The sequence below is a fragment of the Salvelinus fontinalis genome, chromosome 29, assembly GCF_029448725.1.
Source record: "Salvelinus fontinalis isolate EN_2023a chromosome 29, ASM2944872v1, whole genome shotgun sequence".
Classification (NCBI taxonomy): Eukaryota; Metazoa; Chordata; class Actinopteri; order Salmoniformes; family Salmonidae; genus Salvelinus; species Salvelinus fontinalis.
This window is the reverse complement of record NC_074693.1, coordinates 33,775,463-33,796,311: the sequence shown is the minus strand read 5'-3', so window position 1 is coordinate 33,796,311 and position 20,849 is coordinate 33,775,463. Positions and strand designations below refer to the sequence as shown.

Below are 20,849 nucleotides of genomic sequence, written 5' to 3'. Positions count from 1 at the left end.
GTGCACACTGACGGGCTGTATTCCAGCAGCGACCCTCTCTCTGGAGCCCCCGACTGACTGGGGAACAGTTGTTCAGAAGGAAGCCCTGCTCCGTACCCATCGTCTATCACCACATCCACCCGACCCACATAACTTTATGACCATGACCAATTCAAACATCACATGGGGCCAGAACACCCATTCTAGCACAGGTCAGAGATAAACCTCAGTATTATCCTTGACTGTTATTATAATCAAGGATATATCATCATTGATGTTCATAAGCAAATACATACATGTATATATAAATATCTTATAAGCCTAACATATTATTGTGAGTAGACATGTGGTGTGTGTTTGTGTCTGTATGTATGTGTGTGTGTGTGTGTGTGTGTGTGTGTGTGTGTGTGTGTGTGTGTGTGTGTGTGTGTGTGTGTGTGTGTGTGTGTGTGTGTGTGTGTGTGTACTGAGTACTACGTTTATTTACAAGCTCAGGGTAATAGCTGGGGGTACATACCCATTTATGCAAAGGTAAGCTGATTAGAGAGGAGAGGACAGCATGGTGGGGGAGATATACTCACACAAACCTCCTCCTTTACACAAACTTCCTCTGCTCTCCCAGCTGCTGGGTTATTCCACCAATTAGGTGTAACTTGGTGAACACAGAAAATGGACAAAAATAGTACAAGCAGCTCACCTGATTTTACACTATGATTTGACTATTAGACGTTCAATGTCTCTTTTGAAAAATATATTTCAAAAGGAATAGTTTCACCATATTAAAAGGAGAGTTCAGTTCACGTAACAGGGTTGGCCTTAATGAGGGACAGGTCTTTTTAAAATGAATCACTAATAACATGAAATAAACAATAATCTTTAGAAATTACTTTGTCAAATTAACAAAATAAATAGGGATTTAGAATTATAGTGAAAACTTGGAGAAATGCTAGGGTTGAGTGTGTTAAAATCTTCCTTCACTGAACCAAAATATAAACGCAATATGCAACAATTTCTAATATTTCACTGAGTTACAGTTCATATAAGGAAATCAGTCAATTGAAATACATTAATTAGGCCTTAATCTATGGATTTCACACAACTTGGTATACAGATATGCACCTGTTGGTCACAGGCACCTTAGAAAAAAAGATAGGGGCGTGGATCAGAAGACCAGTATCTGGTGTGACCACCATGTGCCTCATGCAGCGTGACACATCTCCTTCTCATACAGTTGATCAGGCTGTTGATTGTGGCCTGTGGAATGTTGTCCCACTCCTCTTCAATGGCTGTGCAAAGTTGCTGGATATTGTCGGGAACTGGAACACACTGTCATACACGTATATCCAGAGCATCCCAAACATGCTTAATGGGTGACCTGTTGGAGTAGGATACAGGCCATGGAAGAGCTGGGAAATGTTCAGCTTCCAGGAATTATGTACAGATCCTTGGGGACATGGGGCAGTGCATTATCATGCTGAAAAATGAGGTGATGGCGGCAGATGAATGGCACGACAATGGGCTTCAGGATCTCGTCACGGTATCTCTGTGCATTTAAATTGCCATCGATAAAATGCAATTGTGTTCGTTGTCCGTAGCTTATGCCTGTCCATACCATAACCCCACCTCACTCAGAAAAACGCTCGCCCACACGACGCCATACGTCTGCCATCTGCCCGGTACAGATGAATCCAGGATCCATCCATGAAGAGCACACTTCTCCAGCGTGCCAGTGGCCAACGAAGGTAAGCATTTGCCCATTGAAGTGGGTTATTACGCCAAACTGCGGTCTAATCCAGACCCTGGTGAGGATGACGAGCATGGAGATGAGCTTCCCATAGACGGTTTCTGACAGTTTGTGCAGAATTTCTTTGGTTGTGCTAACCCACAGTTTCATCAGCTGTCCTGGTCTCAGACCATCCCGCAGGTAGAGAAGCCAGATGTGAAAATCCTGGGCAGGAATGGTTACACGTGGTCTGTGGTTGTGAGGCCGGTTGGACGTACTAACAAATTCTCTAAAATGACACTGGAGGTGGCTTATGATAGAGGAATTAGCATTACATTCTCTGGCAACAGGTCTGGTGGACTTTCCTGCAGTCAGCATGCCAACTGCACGCTCCCTCAAAACTTGAGACATCTGTGGCATTTTGTTGTGTGACAAAACTGCACATTTTAGAGTGGCCTTTAGTTGTCCCCAGCACAAGGTGCACATGTGTAACAATCATGCTGTTTAATCAGCTTCTTGATATGCCCCACCTGTCAGGTGGATGAATTATCTTGGCAAAGGAGAAATGGTCACTAACAGGGATGTAAACTAATTTAATACAAAACATTTGAGAGAAATATTTTTTTTGTGTGTATGGAACATTTCTGGGATCTTTTATTTACCAACACTTGCTGTGCTTACATTTTTGTTCAGTTTAGAAGTCACAGAGGGACATGTCAAAAAGCTGGATTTCGGCACTTTAGCAAGTCTTTATTTATATATAAATCTGATTTATTGAATTCTCCATGTGGTCTATTTTAAATGTCAGTTCATTTAATAAAAACAGGCTTTAAAAATGAAATATCTTTGTACAATTTCTACTTAAAATATCAAAGGGATGCAAAAGGAACTCATTTCGTGGAAGGACCCTGCTGCTAGCTGCCTCCAACAGTACAGCTCAATACAGCACAGGCACACATGCCCCACTACTCCACCATCTACAAAACTAAACTATTCGAAATGTCTGGCTTAAAGTCTGGCTACATACATCAGAGTGAAAGGATTACGTATAAAAGACACCACATGGCCGAAATTATGTGAACACCGGCTCATCAGAAATCTCATTCCAAAATCCTGGGCATTAATAAGGAGTTGGTCCCCCTTTGCTGCTATAACAGCCTCCACTCTTCTGGGAAAGCTTTCCACTAGATGTTGAAACATTGCTGCTGGGACATGCTTCCATTCAGCCACAAGAGCATTAGTAATGTTTGGTACTGATGTTGGGCCATTAAGCCTGGCTCGCAGTCTCTGTTCCAATTCATCCCAAAGGTGTTCGATGGGTTTGAGGTCAGGGCTCTGTGCAGGCCAGTAGAGTTTTTCCACACCATCTTTACAAACCATTTCTGTATGGACCTCACTTTGTGCACGGGGGCATTGTCATGCTGAAACAGGAAAGGGCCTTCCCCAAACTGAATCATCTAGAATGTCATTGTATGGTGTTGTGTTAAGATTTCCCGTCACTGGAACTAAGGGGCCAAGCCCGAACCATGAAAAACAGACCCAGACTATTATCCCTCCTCCACCAAACTTTACAGTTGGCACAATGCATTCGGGCAGGTAACGTTCTCCTGGCATCCGCCAAACCCAGATTTGTACGTCAGCCTGCCAAATGGTGAAGTGTGATTCATCACTCCAGAGAACGCGTTTCAACTGCTCCGGAGTCCAATGGCGGCGAGCTTTACACCACTCCAGCCGATGCTTGGGATTGCGCATGGTGATCTTAGCCTTGTGTGTGGCTGTTCAGCCATGGAAACCCATTTCATGAAGCTCCCGACGAACAGTTCTTGTGCTGACGTTGCCTCCAGAGGCAGTTTGGAACTCGGTAGTGAGTGTTGCAACCAAGGACAGACGTTTTTCTTTTTACGCGTAATGCGCTTCAGCAGTTGGAAGTCCCGTTCTGTGAGCTTGTGTGGCCTACCACTTCACGGCTGAGCCATTGTTGCTCTTAGACGTTTCCACTTCACAATAACAGTACTTACAGTTGACCGCGGCAGCTGTAGCAGGGCAGAAATTTGGCAAACTGACTTGCTGGAAAGTTGGCATCCTAGGAAGGTGCCACGTTGAAAGTCACTGAGCTCTTCAGTACGGACCATTCTACTGGCAACGTTTGACTATGGAGATTGCATGGTTGTGCGCTCAATTTTATACACCTGTCAGGAACGGGTGTGGCTGAAATAGCTGAATGGGTGTCCACATACTTTTGGCCATGTCGTGTATTAGGTGGTATGAAATACTAAAGATTATATGTATGACTGTATAAAGTGGAGCTCATACTCAGCATATACTGCACCTTGCCTCTGTAAGATAGATACGCCTAGCCATGTTAGCCTCCAGGACTCTACTAGTCAGAAGTTACAAAGTTATATATTTAGCTGTCTGATCATTGTTATGCGTGCAAAATCAATTAAGTGTCTAAATGGGTCATTTACAGCCCAGCAGTCAGTTGTGTGTGTGTGTGTGTGTGTGTGTGTGTGTGTGTGTGTGTGTGTGTGTGTGTGTGTGTGTGTGTGTGTGTGTGTGTGTGTGTGTAAAGCCAGTATGTGTGTAATGTGAGTGAATATGTAGTCTACTCTGAGTGAGTTTGTATCTAATCCATAGACCTATATAAAGATCTAATCCCTGATTAAGACAAAACCCGTAGAGTGGGGGACATGATGGTGCCCTTTACTCTGTGGTGTTTTTTCTGTGGCCAGGTCATCTGACTTAGCTGGCAGGAGGAACAGAAGAAATAGGAGACACATTTATACTGTCCAATTAACCAGCCAAGTCACGACAAACACAGAGACCATACCTCTCGGTTACTCACTCCCTGTTATACTAATGAGAGGGCAAGAAAGAGAAAGAGAGCGCGAGAGGGGGAGGTTACCTGACATGACCTACCTTGGCTGTGTCCTGTTTTCCACGGATCAGGTGTCCTGGTGAAGCCTGGATTCAGATAACGGGAAACAACTAGGTAGAGCAGTGAGTACCCGCCGAGACATGGTAACGGGCACGAGACAACATGAATAAGTGAAACAGTTCATCCTAATTGAGTGATGAAAAAGTCGGAACCATCGGTCTGAACCCACCGCACGACAAGTAGCCGTAGCCTACAATGGGTTTGGATGCGTTGTAACTTTTCTTAGGGCTCTCCTGTGATAACAATAGTAGGCTTTATTTTTAATGTTTGTATAACCTGTTTATATATATATAATTACTACCTCGTGTATAAACCACGCGGGCGCGTGAGGTTGCGCCGGAGGTGGGGGCGGGACAAACGAAGTTCTCAATGTCGGAGAGCGCGCGCTGACATCAACCTCCCCATGCGCAGCGCTCAGAAATACATCGCTCTAAATTTTACCAATCGACTCCTGCTGTCTGTTTACCAAATTGTCCTACTTTTTATATACGAGACATTCCCAGAGCACCGAGGTGTAGATGAATCCTTCCGGAATAGTCACCGCGGTGCTTCTGCTGGTGGTCCTGACAGCGCAAGGTAAGAGAAGCTTTATGAAGACGTGGGGATGTCGGAGAGTTTGGGGAACCAACTCGCAACAGAAGAGAGTTGAGCGCTGCTGCAGACTTCGCATAGGATAATATAGGCTATTCATTACACAGATACATCAATTGTTTATCCTATTTATGTGTGTTCTGTCTTGTTGTAAACAGTTGAAGTTATTGATGGGGTGTTCCTTCTGATTGTGCGACGCACTCGACACCTCGTCTTTCAATCCGCAGCATGTCCCATAGGAAACATCTCCCGACAGAAATTCACGAAATACATTGTAGAGATTACTGTGTTGGTATGTTTTACCTTTTCAACCGAAGTAATTGTCTTTGCGTGCGATTCTGTGGTAGCCTAACTTGGAGAATAAACTAAACCTCATAAATATATATATTTTTTATAGGCTACAAAAGTTGGTCAAAATCGCAACGCTATCTATTCAGATAAACATAATATAACGGTATGCGTAGGCTACGGATCGTTGTCCCAGGGGACGAGCAGTGCTGGTGACATGTCACATCATTAATATACTATACAGTAGGCCACCGTCAGCCCTCGAGCTACCACAGACAACCCATCTGCACAGCGTGCATTCACGCGTTATGTTTCCAAACCGAACTATGTAGTCGACCCTAGCCTTGAACATTGTGCATCATACACACGGGTTTGTCTATACCTGAGTTAAATATAACGGTCCATTTCAGAGCTGTGGTTAGACTCACACGTGCATGTCATCTGGACTGTTTGGGGTGAGGTACTCCTACATCTCATTTTATCTCTCTGCATTCTATAGGTCTATGTCCGGTCTGTTCTCTTCTACTGTAACTTTATTGTTCCATCACGTTCTGTTGTTCTGTTTAGTCATTCTGCTGTTCCACTCTGTTCTCTTCTGTCCCGTGCCACAGCGTTCTGTCCTTGGTTCTTGGTTCTCATCTCGGTGCCCAGGGCTGGTTCTGGTTCTATCCATCTCTCAATATGTTGTTTGTGTGTCTTTCTCTCTCCGTGTGTGTGTAAGACCCTTGCTGTAAGACCCTGATCCTCGTGGGTTGGTTATTAAGGCGTTCTGATCCCGTGTGTCTGTTCCAAACCTGCTCCCTGCAGACTTCCCAGGGGACAGGGGCTAAGTGCTTTACAGTCCCACCAAGGATATTTATAACTAACTCAAGATACTGTAGTTCATCTGGGTCGTTTACAGAGGGCGCAAATGACGTGTAGTGGACAGAACAAGCAAGGAGATGGACAAAGCCAAGCACAAGATAGGGAGATCCTATTGGCGCGTTGGAGCATGTATTTGCGTAGTGGGCTTGTGCTTTCGAACTTGCACTCCTAAACAACGCAATTTTTTAAACATTTTGGCAAAGCGTCAAGTATATCAAATTTAGTGGAGTGTGTTTGTAACAGATTCTAGTTTTGGGAACAGAGAAATGCATTGAGATCAGATGTTTAATCGAAAAATGTGCAGAATGTCGGACCAGTTTCACCTAATTCCATCCTCTCCCACTAACAGTGACTGGACTTCCTCTCACTACCATATTTGGTGACGAGAAAACGTTCTAAACGGATGCTTCAGCTTTATAGCCCCTGTGGCTTGTCTGGGTTTTCCCTTCTGTCTGTGATCCCACTGTAGCAGCCTGTGAGAGACTGGGACTCCAGTGGTGTTAGTGGGAGTCAGGAGGAAGTGTGTTTATGAGAAGAAGGTCTCTGTAAAACCACCTGTGTTTACTTCGGTATTGTCCTTGACCTGTTCTGGACAGGTGCAAGACAGATATGGTGTTATTATAAACGTTGCCAAGTAGTTTATGGTAATATACTGTTTCTAAACTATCCAACTGGCATCAGATTATCCAGATTACACTCTTACAAAGAAGGTGCTCGAACGTAAAAGGGTTATTCGGCTGTCCCTATAGGAGAACCCATAGGATAACCCATAGGAGAACCCATAGGATAACCCATAGGAGAACCCATAGGATAACCCATAGGATAACCCTTTGAAGAAGCCTTTTTGGTTCCAAGTACAACCCTTTCCACAGAGGGTTTTACATGGAACCAAGAAGGGTTCTACCTGGAACCAAAAGGGTTCTCCTATGGGGACAGCTTGTCTTTTAGAGTAGGTTTTCATCTTGGATGCTGTCTGGGTGACTTGTGCTGTTTGACATTAACATGGACGCATAGATATATTACATTTCATTCAATTAAATAGTTATATTTAATTATGTGGACTCACTTGTCTGCCTACCTCTCCCCTCCTCTCTCTCTTCCTCTCCCCTCTGCCTACCTCTCCCCTCCTCTCTCTCTTCCTCCCCCCTCTGCCTACCTCTCCCCTCCTCTCTCTCTTCCTCCCCCCTCTGCCTACCTCTCCCCTCCTCTCTCTCTTCCTCCCCCCTCTGCCTACCTCTCCCCTCCTCTCTCTTCCTCCCCCCTCTGCCTACCTCTTCCCCCTCTCTCTCTTCCTCCCCCTCTGCCTACCTCTCCCCTCCCCTCTCTCTACCTCTCCCCTCCTCTCTCTCTTCCTCCCCCCTCTGCCTACCTCTCCCCTCCTCTCTCTCTTCCTCCCCCCTCTGCCTACCTCTCCCCTCTCTCTCTTCCTCCCCCCTCTGCCTACCTCTCCCCTCCTCTCTCTCTTCCTCCCCCTCTGCCTACCTCTCCCCTCTCTCTCTCTTCCTCCCCCCTCTGCCTACCTCTCCCCTCCTCTCTCTCTTCCTCCCCCCTCTGCCTACCTCTCCCCTCCTCTCTCTTCCTCCCCCCTCTGCCTACCTCTCCTCTCTCTCTTCCTCCCCCTCTGCCTACCTCTCCTCTCGCTCTTCCTCCCCCCTCTGCCTACCTCTCCCCTCTTCTCTCTCTTCCTCCCCCCTCTGCCTACCTCTTCCCTCCTCTCTCTCTTCCTCCCCCCTCTGCCTACCTCTCCCCTCCTCTCTCTCTTCCTCCCCACTCTGCCTACCTCTCCCCTCCTCTCTATCTTCCTCCCCCCTCTGCCTACCTCTCCCCTCCTCTCTCTCTTCCTCCCCACTCTGCCTACCTCTCCCCTCCTCTCTCTCTTCCTCCCCCCTCTGCCTACCTCTCCCCTCCTCTCATCTCTTCCTCCCCCCTCTGCCTACCTCCTCTCCTCTCTCTCTTCCTCCCATTCTGCCAACCTCTCCCCTCCTCTCTCTCTTCCTCCCCGTCTGCCTACCTCTCCCTCTCCCCCCCCTGCCTACCTCTCCCCCCTCTGCCTACCTCTCTCCTCCTCTCTCTCTTCCTCCCCCCTCTGCCTACCTCTACCTCTCCCTCTTCCTGCCCCCTCTGCCTACCCCTCCTCTCTCTCTTCCTCCCCCCTCTGCCTACCTCTCCCCTCCTCTCATCTCTTCCTCCCCCCTCTGCCTACCTCTCCCCTCCTCTCATCTCTTCCTCCCCCCTCTGCCTACCTCTCCCCTCCTCTCATCTCTTCCTCCCCCCTCTGCCTACCTCCTCTCCTCTCTCTCTTCCGCCTATTCTGCCAACCTCTCCCCTCCTCTCATCTCTTCCTCCCCCTTCTGCCTACCTCCTCTCCTCTCTCTCTTCCTCCTATTCTGCCAACCTCTCCCCTCCTCTCCCTCTTCCTCCCCCCTCTGCCTACCTCTTCCCTCCTCTCTCTCTTCCTCCCCCTCTGCCTACCTCTCCCCTCCTCTCTCTCTTCCTCCTCCCTCTGCCTACCTCTCCCTCTTCCTCCCCCCTCTTTCTACCTCTCCCATCCTCTCCCTCTTCCTCCCCCCTCTGCCTACCTCTCCCCTCCTCTCTCTCTTCCTCCCCCCTCTGCCTACCTCTCCTCTCTCTCTTCCTCCCCCTCTGCCTCCATCTCCCCTCCTCCCTCTCTTCCTCCCCCCTCTGCCTACCTCTCCCCTCCTCTCTCTCTTTCTCCCCCCTCTGCCTACCTCTCCCCTCCTCTCTCTCTTTCTCCCCCCTCTGCCTACCTCTCCCCTCCTCTCTCTCTTTCTCCCCCCTCTGCCTACCTCCTCTCCCCTCCTCTCTCTCTTCCTTCCCCTCTGCCTTCCCCTTGTCCCCTCCACCCAGGCGGCGTGGTGAATGTGTGGGCTTTGTCTCAGTAAGGGTTGTATCCTGGTCAATGTGTAGATTAGAGTGTACATTACAGTACACCTCAGAGGGGGTCCATCCAGCCTCCCATACTGTGCCATTACAACAGGTATCGTCTCCTCTGTAACAGAGGAATTGCTGATCCTGCAATCAATGGATTTGAGGTATATATAGTGAGGGACAGAGGCTGGATGAGGGAATTTTGAAGTAAGGAAGGACAGATAGGTACACTAGAAAGAGGCAGTCAGAGTTATGTGTATTCATAATAATCAAAGAGTGTTTTATAGTCTACTCCCAAAGTCCTACTTCTGGTCTTACCAAACTCAAACCTCAGTCTATGCCTTACCTCTGCGCCTAGACTGAAACCTAAGCCTAGTAAAGCCTATGGGCCTATTGCAACCATTGTTGGATATTTTATCTCCAGGTGATCTCTCGTCAAACTATCAATACCTGCTAAAATCACCTGCACAGATGATCTCAATTGCTTCCAAAAGTTCCGGCTCCCTAAAAGCCAAGCTAAGTATGAGGTCAGTCCTGCTTTCAGGTCAGTATCTTCTGTGGTAGAAATAAACCTAGTAATCGAGCAGACCAAGGAGTGATTTAACTATTTGTTAATCATTCAGTACAACGGAAAGAAAGTTATTTCTCAGTAATTAATTCATTTTTGGTATTTATAGAGTATTAGGTATGAACTATTTTAGATTAATTACCAGCCTTGTGATTCTCAATGTTCCTGATAGGTCGATATTAAATAAAATCTAGGTGCATACACAGTTTAGCAGATGCTATAACAGGTGCAGCAAAATGCTCGTGTTACTAGCTCCTAACAGTGCAGTAACATTTCAAACAAGTAAACAAATAATAAATCATCAAAAACTAGAAAGAAGAAACCAAGAATGTCAGAATGAATCCAGTTCACAACCCAAATAACACTATCATTGATCACAATGCAAGCTATGCATATAAAGACGAACATACAGTGAATTTGGAAAGTATTCAGATGCCTTGACTTGTTACGTTACAGCCTTATTCTAAAATGTATTAAATAATTTCCCCCCTCATCAATCTACACACAATATCCCCATAATGACAAAGCAAAAACAGGTTTATAATTTTTTTTGCAAATTTATAAAAATGAAAAAATGGAAATATCACATTTACATAAGTATTCAGACCATTTACTCAGTACTTTGTTGATGCACCTTTGGCAGTGATTGCAGCCTCAAGTCCTCTTGGGTATGACACTACAAGCTTGGCACACCTGTATTTGGGGAGTTTCTCCCACTCTTCTCTGCAGATCCTCTAAAGCTCTGTCAGATTGGATGGGAAGCGTCGCTGCACAGCTGTTTTCAGGTCTCTCCAGAGATATTTGATCATGTTCAAGTTCGGGCTCTGGCTGGGCCATTCAAGGAAATTCAGAGACTTGTCCCGAAGCTACTCCTGTGTTGTCTTGGCTGTGTGCTTAGGGTCGTTGTCCTGTTGGAAGGTGAATCCTTCCCACAGTCTGAGGTGCTGAGCGCTCTGAAGCAAGTTTTCATCAAGGATCTCTGTACTTTGCTCCGTTCATCTTTACCTTGATCCTGACTAGTCTCCCAGTCCCTGCTGCTGAAAAACATCCCCACAGCATGATGCTGCCACCAGCATTCTTCACCGTATGGATGGTGCCAGGTTTTCTCTAGACGTGACTTTTGGCATTCATGCCAAAGAGTTCAATCTTGGTTTCATCAGACCAGAGAATCTTGTTTCTCATGTCTGAGAGTCCTTCAGGTGCCTTTGGCAAACTCCAAGCGGGCTGTCATGTGCTTTTTACTGAGGAGTTGGCTTCCGTCTGGCCACTACCGTAAAGGCCTGATTGGTGGAGTGCTGCAGAGATGGTTGTCCTTCTGGAAGGTTCTTCCATCTCCACAGCGGAAATCTGGAGCTGTCAGAGTGACCATTGGGTTCTTGGTCACCTCCCCGACCAAGACCTTTCTCCCCCAATTGTTGAGTTTGGCCGGGCGGCCAGCTCTTGGAAGAGTCTTGGTGGTTCCAAACTTCTTCCACTTAAGAATGATGGAGGCCATTGTGTTCTTGGGGACCTTTAATGTTGCAGAAATGTTTTGGTACCCTTCCCCAGATCTGTGCCTCAACACAATCCTGTCTCGGAGCTCTAATGACAATCCCTTCGACCTCATGGCTTGGTTTTTGCTCTGACATGCACTGTCAACTGTTGGACCTCATGTAGTCATGTGTGTGCCTTTCCAAATCATGTCCAAAAAATTGAATTGACCACAGGTGGACTCCAATCAAGTTGTTTCCATTGATCATCTCAAGGATGATCAATGGAAACAGAATGCACCTGAGCTCAATTTCGAGTCTCATAGTAAAGGCTCTGAATACTTATGTAAATAAGATATTTTTGTTTGTTTTATTTTTAATACATTTGCAAAAATTTCAAAAAAAATGTTTTTGCTTTATCATTACGGGCTATTGTGTGTAGATTAATGAGGGAAATTTTTTATTTAATCTATTTTAGAATAAGGCTGTAACGTAACAAAATGTGGAAAAAGTCAAGGGATCTGAATACTTTCTGAAGGCAATGTATCTAGTAAGAATGACATATACAGCAGTAGATTTATTACCAGGAAGAATTCAGTAGGTAAATATGTGGTGTGTATAAATAGTGTAACAAAAATGGAATGTACATTAGTATATATATTAGAATGAGCTACTGTATGTGACAATACAGTATATGAATACCCAATGTGAAAAACGTAAAGGGGAGTGTCCAGTGTTTCATGTCTCTATTTACATGGAACAGCAATGTTGGCTGTGTGTGTGTGTGTGTGTGTGTGTGTGTGTGTGTGTGTGTGTGTGTGTGTGTGTGTGTGTGTGTGTGTGTGTGTGTGTGTGTGCGTGTGTGTGTGTGTGTGTGTGTGTGTGCTTGTGTTTGTGAGCATGGGCTTATGCATGTGTGTGTGAGTCTACATGCGAGTACAGGAGTCTGCTTGTGTGTGAGTCTATCTCCTACTACAGGACATGGCGCGATGGCTGTTTAACAGTCTGATGGCCTGGAGATAGAAGCTGTTTTTCAGTCTTTCGGTCCCGACTTTGATGCTTATTCATTGGGGGCGTGAATACAGTACCTAGACACAGCCGTCTGGAATTAAACTCGCTTGACACGGTAACATGAGATCAACTGATCTGCTGGTTTATTCTTGTGGGTTTTTGGTTGCTAGCAAGTTTTGTCTTAACACGCAGGTGCATGCAATCTTCCGTTAGTAGCATTGTAAGCAGTACAGTGCCTATACACAGATGCAAGTTCTGCCTGTTGGTTCCAATGGGCCAAATCAAATAGCTTCATCTTCACCAACCCTTTCCAAACCCTTACATCCAGCCCCAGTCTTATGTCTGGGCCCTTGCAAAGCAGTGCTGCACTTCTCAGTGGTACTTTCCCACAACCCCTACAGTAAAACTGATGTACAATTTACCTTTTCATGGTGTGTGTGTGTCTATGTGTGTTGGTGTGTGCGTTTATGTGTGTGAGTGTATTAGCGACCCTTTGGTCTTAGACACACACGCACACACGTACACACGCACACACACACACAAGCATACACACACACACACAAACACACACACACACACACACACACACACACACACACACACACACACACACACACACACACACACACACACACACACACACACACACACACACACACACACACACACACACACACACACACACACACACACACACACACACACACACACACACACACACACACAAGCATACACACACAGGGCAGGCAATGTTAAGTAGACCAATGGTTAAATCTCATGCATATTGTGCAAATGACCTTTCTAGTTGTACTGTGGCCAACATTAGCAGCCATGCATTTAGCTAAGTGGCCAATAGTGGCCTCGGTACTTATAGACACAGCATGCCTTTATAGATGTTAGTTCTGTTCACTCCCTCACTCCATATTCAGAATGTTTAGTACGTTCGGGGAAACTCAACCTCAACCTCCACTCCTAATTGCATTACCGCGGCTTGGCTGCATACGTACATTTATGAATCATGATGCGTACGCCACTGTGTATTCAACTCAACAATACTCACTGCCTGCGTTCATGTCACACACATTTGTGAAGTCTGTAGATGCTGTTGTGTGTGGCAGTTCAGATTATCTAGATTACACTCTTAGAAAACAAATATGCCATCTAGAACCTAAAAGGGATTCTTCGGCTGTCCCCATAGGAGAACCCTTTGAAGAACCCTTTTTGGTTACAGGTAGAACCCTTCCCACTGAGGGTTCTACATGGAAGTCAAACCGGTTCTTCCTGGAACCAAAAAGAGAACCCTTTTGGAACCCTTTTTTTCTAAGAGTGTACATCTCCTGTGGAATCCCATCCAAGTAAACTGCCGTGTGTGTGTCCCTGATGTGGGGGGCAGTTGGAGTGTGAGAGGTTCAGTGGAACGTTTTGGAACAGGGAATGGCGTTTTAGTTGTTGTTAGAGATAAGCTATAAACTCCCGATGACCTCAGTTAGCAAGGTTGCTAAATAGTTGGCTAGCAGACATTAGCATCAGCTCCTTACTGTGACATTCTGTGTGCAACACGGGAGCAGTATGGGGAGTATGGTAATCAAGGGTGGATGGACAGAGAGGCCACACACGTGTTTGCTGAGACACACACGCAGGCGCACACTATGCTTGATTGGATGGTCGCACATCCACTAGTCACACTCATTCCTCTAGTGAATCATAAAGCATGTCCCAGACAGACCCAATGTAACACTCTGAAGACAACAAACAATATCTCCTCTCTTCTTTCTCTCTCTCTCCCTCTGTCTTTCTCTCTCCCTCTGTCTCTCTCTCTCTCTCTCCCTCTGTCCTTCTCTCTCTCTCCCTCTGTCTTTCTCTCTCTCTCCCTCTGTCTTTCTCTCTCTCCCTCTGTCTTTCTCTCTCTCTCCCTCTGTCTTTCTCTCTCTCTCCCTCTGTCTTTCTCTCTCTCTCCCTCTGTCTTTCTCCCCTTCTGTCCCTCTCACTCTCTCTCTCGCTCACAAACGCACGCACAAACACACACACGCACACACTTGCGCACGTACGTGCACAAACGCACACACACACACACTAACTCTCTGTCTCAGACCAATCAGAGCCTTCAGCTTATTATTGGACGTAATTAGTTCCTTGGGAGCGTGCGATATGCAGCTTCACGCCTCGTGGTCGATCATCGTGGTCAAGCGCTCGCCTGATCAAAGGGCTCTCAGCCAATGAGGCTTCAGGTCTCTAGAGCTCTCTGCTCCATTAACACAGAGTTGAACACTGTTTGGCTCCTTAACGGCAGATCTATGTGCCCCGTTTGAACGGACCTCTATGTGTCCACTTAGTGTCTTCTAAGAGCTGCCTCCGAGGGTTAGTCTTAGTTTATCTGGACTGAGATTCGGGATGAAGAGTTGGTGAATCAATAGGAGGTGCTCTTCCTCAATCATATCTACACTTCTGTTTCTGGGTGTTTCTGTTTCCATACAGCACACAAACACACATCCTTGCGTCTTGACTGACCCACGTTTAATAGGAAGGCTGCCTGTTCCTACCACAGGGATGTCACCAGAAGTGAAAAAGTGAGAGGCTATTGTTAAGTGTGTGTGATGTAAGAAACCTTCCAATCCACACAGAGATTAAGAAATGAAGGAAGAAGGATGAAGGAGGGGGAAGAAAGGAAGAAGGATGAAGGAGGGGGAAGACAGAAAGAAGCGGAGGAAATATATTTATTTTATTTTTCAGTGCGAACAAAAGGTCCAATTAATGAACAGATTATAATTGCCCTCGTTTCCCCTACCCAATTAGGCACTTAAACGAGGTTCTCAGAGCGCAGCCAATCAGGGACCAGTGCTGTGTTTTAACGTCGGCAGGTAGCGAAAGCAGAAATTACAGCCGTCCACTTTGCTCTCTCTGGAGAGCGGCTTTTTCATTAAGCTCTAAGACTCGGCAGCGCTCGGCGCCGCTTCAAGTGACCTCAGGAAACTTTGTGATCTTACAAACTTCGTCAGAGTTTATTACTTTTACATGGAGCTTTAGGGACTGGCTGCTGTGGAAAATGTTAGAAGATTTGAGGAGACGTTTGAGCCACATTTAGCCACATTTCACATGTGAGCCTATTTTAATTTTGGTCATTTAACAGATGCTCTTATCTAGAGCGACTTACAGTCAGTGTATTCAACTACGGCAGATGAAGCGGACACATAGCTTTTGCTAACTCCATTGTCAAGCATAACATGTTTTGTAAGACAATTCCATAAGGAGTTGGCAATGGTGCGAGAGCATATATATGCTTGGCATATATAAAAACGTATAAAAAAACAAAGTGATCTGTTAATGGACATTGGCACAAGGACTGTATGACCTAAAAGGACTGAATAGATCTTGAGTAGAAATGACATCAGTGAGACGACTCATGTTGAAATTCTACTCATCGTGTTACCGTTGAGCACACCAGAGTCACATGGGCCAAAGAGAAATCCCCAAGTCATCTGCTACCGTCTTCAACATCCTTTCAAGATATACAAAATGACAAGACAGTTTTGAGCCAGGATCATGTTTGAAGGATCGTGTGTTGTGTATCCGAATTACAGGCCCGTGTGTGTGTGATAATGTACGCCAGATGTTGAGTGGTACACTATATATATAAAAGTATGTGGACACCCCTTCAATTGAGTGGATTCGGCCGTTGCTGACAGGTGTATAAAATCGAGTACACAGCCATGCAATCTCCATAGACAAACACTGGCAGTAGAATCGCCTTACTGAAGAGCTCAGTGACTTTCAAGGTGGCACCATCATAGGATGCCACCTTTCCCAACAAGTCAGTTCGTCAAATTTCTACCCTGCTTGAGCTGCCCCGTTCAACTGTAAGTGCTGTTGTTGTGAAGTGGAAATGTCTAAGAGCAACAACTGCACAACCGCAAAGTGGTAGGCCACACAAGTTCACAGAGCGGGACCGCCAAGTGCTGACGTGCGTAGTGCGTAAACATTGTCTGTCCTCAGTTGCAACACTCACCGAGTTCGAAACTACCTCTGGAAGCAACGTCAACACAAGAACTGTTTGTCGGGAGCTTCATGAAATGGGTTTCCATGACCGAGCAGCCATAAGCGTCGGCTGGTGTGGTGTAAAACTCACAGCCATTGGACTCTGGATCAGTGGAAATGCGTTCTTTGGAGTGATGAATCACACTTCACCATCTGGCCGTCCGACGGACAAATCTGGATTTTGCGGATGCCAGGAGAACGCTACCTACTCCAATGCATAGTGTCAACTGTAAAGTTTGGTGGAGGAGGAATAATGGTCTGGGGCTGTTTTTCATGGTTCAGACTAGGCCCCTTAGTTCTAGTGAAGTAAAATCTTAATGCTACAGCATACAATGACTTCTAGACGTGTCTGTGCTTCCAACGTTGTGGCAAATTTTGGGGAAGGCCCTTTCCTGTTTCAGCATGACAATGCCCCCGTGCACAAAGCGAGGTCCATACAGAAATGGTCTGTCGAGATTAGTGTGAAAGGCCTGCACAGAGCCCTGACCACCACCCCGTTGAGCACCTTTGGGATGAATTGGAACGCCGACTGCGAGCCAGGCCTTATTGCCCAACATCAGTGCCCGACCTCACTAATGCTCTTGTGGCTGAATGGAAGCAAGTCCCCGCAGCAATGTTCCAACATCTAGTGGAAAGCTTTCCCATAAGAGTGGAAGCTGTTATAGCAGCAAAGGGGGACCAACTCCATATTAATGCCCAGGATTTTGGAATTAGATGTTCGACGAGCAGGTGTCTACATACTTTTGACCATGTAGTGTATGTAACTGGCTCAGTCAGTAGAGTACAGAACGGTGAATGTGTGTGTGTGTGTGTGTGTGTGGGTGTGTGATTTAACTGGCGGTTAAAACCAACTGTTTTGAGCTGAATTTCCCACTGACTTCTTCGTCAATAAGGTTCTAAGTTAAATAGGATCCATGTTTTTCAGGAGCGATCTAAACATCTGACTGGTATGGATAAAGGAGACGTCTGGCTCTCATTTGGTTGGAACACTACAAGCAGCATTGTGGGTTCAATACCTGTCTGTATTATAATTATATTGTATTATGTAACCCACTAAATACATGTTAACTGCAAGACTTGCATAAAAGCCTCCCCTAAAAGACCGTATTTGATTAATTAACACCAGGAAATGTCTAGGTGTTGTTTTTTTCCCTGTTTTCACTTTCAGTCACTAAATGCGTTCAGTCATTTGGTGTTCACTCTACTCTCTGGTCACAGAATGGGGGATGATGCACTGATGCTCACATCCACTGGTCCCAGTATCTAGGCTCTACTGGTGTTTGTTGTCTACTGGTGCAGCAACAGAAAGACAGACTGACAGACAGCTGACTCTGGGGTGTGCAGACTGGGGCGAGCGAAGAGAGACTGGTGGTCTTTCAAAGGCTGTGTTCAATTAACCATGAGAGAGATGGACGGAACGGAATGAGAGAGAGAGAGGGAAAAGAATGAAGGAAGAGAGTGGGTGGGCAAGAAGAGGAATTTGAGAAGAAGAGAGGGAGAGTGAAGGTTAGAGAGAGAGAGAGGGGGGGAATTAAGAGACTGGTGTCCTTTGAAGCCGGGGCCGCGGCGGGGGTGGAGAGGGGTGGAGGGATGTCCCAAGAGAGGCATGATTTTCTGCTCAGACAGGCGTGGGTTCCATGCATCGTCCCGTCAGCCAAGTCACCAGCGGGGGAGTTTTTTTTTGCAGGTCACTAAATGACCTTCATTCCTATTTTGCCAGGTACACACAGAATTTAACAGAGTTGGGTAGACAACACACACGCACGCACACACACACACACACACACACACACACACACACACACACACACACACACACACACACACACACACACACACACACACACACACACACACACACACACACACACACACTGCGTTCCAGTCTGGAGGGATTTGCTAAAAGCTTCCACTTGCCTTCCTACGTAGAAACAGCTCCAATGTGAGACTCTTCACACCATAGTTCAATCAGCCACAACTTTTTAACTTTCTCTCCATCCGCAGCAAAGAGCCATTGATTAAAGCCTTAATGTGGACAAAATGATGAAAAACTCAAGTTCACCTCAAAGTCCCATTTGTTAAAGCCTGACAAGGGACAATCTCTTTATGGTAATGATTTTAAAAATCCACCCTACTATTTTGTAAAAGGACTGCTCCAGTGAAGATTATCTTTGTCCTCTCTCTCTCTCTCTCTCTCTCTCTCACACACACACACTCTCTCACTCTCTCCCTCCCTCCCATCTCAGGCTGTTTGTCATCTAAGGGGGAAGACAGGCTGTTCAGGAATTTATTCAGGCGATACAACCAGTTCATCAGACCAGTGGAGAATGTCTCTGACCCTGTCACTGTGGAGTTTGAGGTCTCCATATCCCAACTGGTCAAAGTGGTGAGACTCATTACTCATTATTGCATCATTACTGGAGCAAATGAGGATATCAGTTTGCCTATTTATTTGACCTAATTACTTACAGGCTATGACTTCATGTACATATTTTTTCAATTTCTTGTCAGGATGAAGTCAATCAGATTATGGAGACCAATTTATGGCTGAGACATGTGAGTCAAATTATCTGATCTAGGAAGTTTAGTCTATACCCCTTAGTACCCCAGTTAAAGCACTGTTAAATGTTTTGTTGCAGGTCTGGAATGACTACAAACTGAAATGGGCTCCCATCGAGTATGACGGACTTGAGTTCATTCGTGTGCCCTCCAATAAGATCTGGAGGCCGGACATCGTCCTCTACAACAAGTGAGCTCAATCTCTTAACTCTGTACATTATTTTGCAGGAGCACAACTTTCACTGGGGACGGACGGACGGACGGGGGCATTTTTGCATTTTTGTCCCCCCTAGTTTTATAATTGGAATGTGATACAAAACGAGGCAACAGTGTGCTTTAGGACCATGCGGACGCCTCCATGTCACGATCGTGTGGTGGATTGACGGACCAATACGCAGCTTTAGGAAAATAAGCCATCTCCTGTTTATTGACGAAGAAGGCACACAAAACAAAAACACTAAACAAAACAAGAAAACGATCGTGAAGCTAAAACAACGATGTGCACACACTGGCTACAAACGTATCACATAGACAACTACTCACAACAAATGAAAGCCTATGGCTACCCTAAATAAGGCTCCCAATCAGAGACAACCGAAAACAGCTGTCTCTAATTGGGAACTCATTCAGGTAACCATAGACTCTCCTAGACAACTAAACATACATAGACAACGCTAGACACATGTACTCAACACAAACCCATATACTACACCAACAACCCCTTTACCATAGAAACACCCAAAACCAACAAAACACAAACATTCCCCATGTCACACCCTGACCTAACTAAAATAATAAAGAAAACAAAGAATACTAAGGCCAGGGCGTGACATAACCCCCCCCTTAAGGTGCGAACTCCGGGCGCACCATTACACAGTCTAGGGGAGGGTCTGGGTGGGCTTCCATCCACGGTGGCGGCTCCGGCTCTGGTTGCGGCCCCCACGTCACCACAGTCCCTAACCGCCTCCTTAGCTTCCTCCAAATGACCCCCCTCCACATTAACCCCATAGCATTAAGGGGCAGTTCCGGACTAAGGGGCAGCTCCGGACTAAGGGGCAGTACCAGGGTAAGGGGCAGTACCAGGGTCAGGGGCAGCTCCGAACTAAGGGGCAGTACCAGGGTAAGGGACAGCACCAGGATAAGGGGCAGCACCAGGATAAGGGGCAGCTCCGGACTGAGGAACGGCAGCTCCGGACTGAGGAACGGCAGCTCCGGACTGAGGAACGGCAGCTCCGGACTGAGGAACGGCAGCTCCGGACTGAGGAACGGCAGCTCCGGACTGAGGAACGGCAGCTCCGGACTGAGGAACGGCAGCTCCGGACTGAGGAACGGCAGCTCCGGACTGAGGAACGGCAGCTCCGGACTGAGGGACTGCAGCTCCGGACTGAGGGACTGCAGCTCCGGACTGAGGGACTGCAGCTCCGGACTGAGGGACTGCAGCTCCGGACTGAGGGACTCCACCTCCGGACTGAGTGACGGCCCATGGCTGGCTGACGGATCTGGCTGCTCATGGCTAGCTGACGGATCTGGCTGCTCATGGCTAGCTGACGGATCTGGCTGCTCATGGCTAGCTGACGGATCTGGCTGCTCATGGCTGGCTGACGGATCTGGCTGCTCATGGCTAGCTGACGGATCTGGCTGCTCATGGCTGGCTGACGGATCTGGCTGCTCATGGCTAGCTGACGGATCTGGCTGCTCATGGCTAGCTGACGGATCTGGCTGCTCATGGCTGGCTGACGGATCTGGCTGCTCATGGCTAGCTGACGGATCTGGCTGCTCATGGCTAGCTGACGGATCTGGCTGCTCATGGCTAGCTGACGGATCTGGCTGCTCATGGCTAGCTGACGGATCTGGCTGCTCATGGCTAGCTGACGGATCTGGCTGCTCATGGCTGGCTGACGGATCTGGCTGCTCATGGCTGGCTGACGGATCTGGCTG

General features: G+C 46.8%; 1 protein-coding gene across 1 annotated transcript in view; it reads left to right on the top strand.

The window, feature by feature from the left end:
• Nucleotides 1–4,979: 4,979 nt before the first annotated feature.
• The window catches only part of LOC129827858 (neuronal acetylcholine receptor subunit alpha-3-like), a 29,995-nt gene continuing 14,125 nt past the window's right edge, over nucleotides 4,980–20,849 (top strand). The window contains exons 1-4 of the mRNA XM_055889096.1: nucleotides 4,980–5,216; nucleotides 18,599–18,738; nucleotides 18,864–18,908; nucleotides 18,992–19,101. Of these exons, the coding sequence (XP_055745071.1) occupies nucleotides 5,159–5,216; nucleotides 18,599–18,738; nucleotides 18,864–18,908; nucleotides 18,992–19,101 (353 nt within the window). The 5' untranslated portion in view covers nucleotides 4,980–5,158. The remainder of the gene's footprint in view (nucleotides 5,217–18,598; nucleotides 18,739–18,863; nucleotides 18,909–18,991; nucleotides 19,102–20,849) is intronic.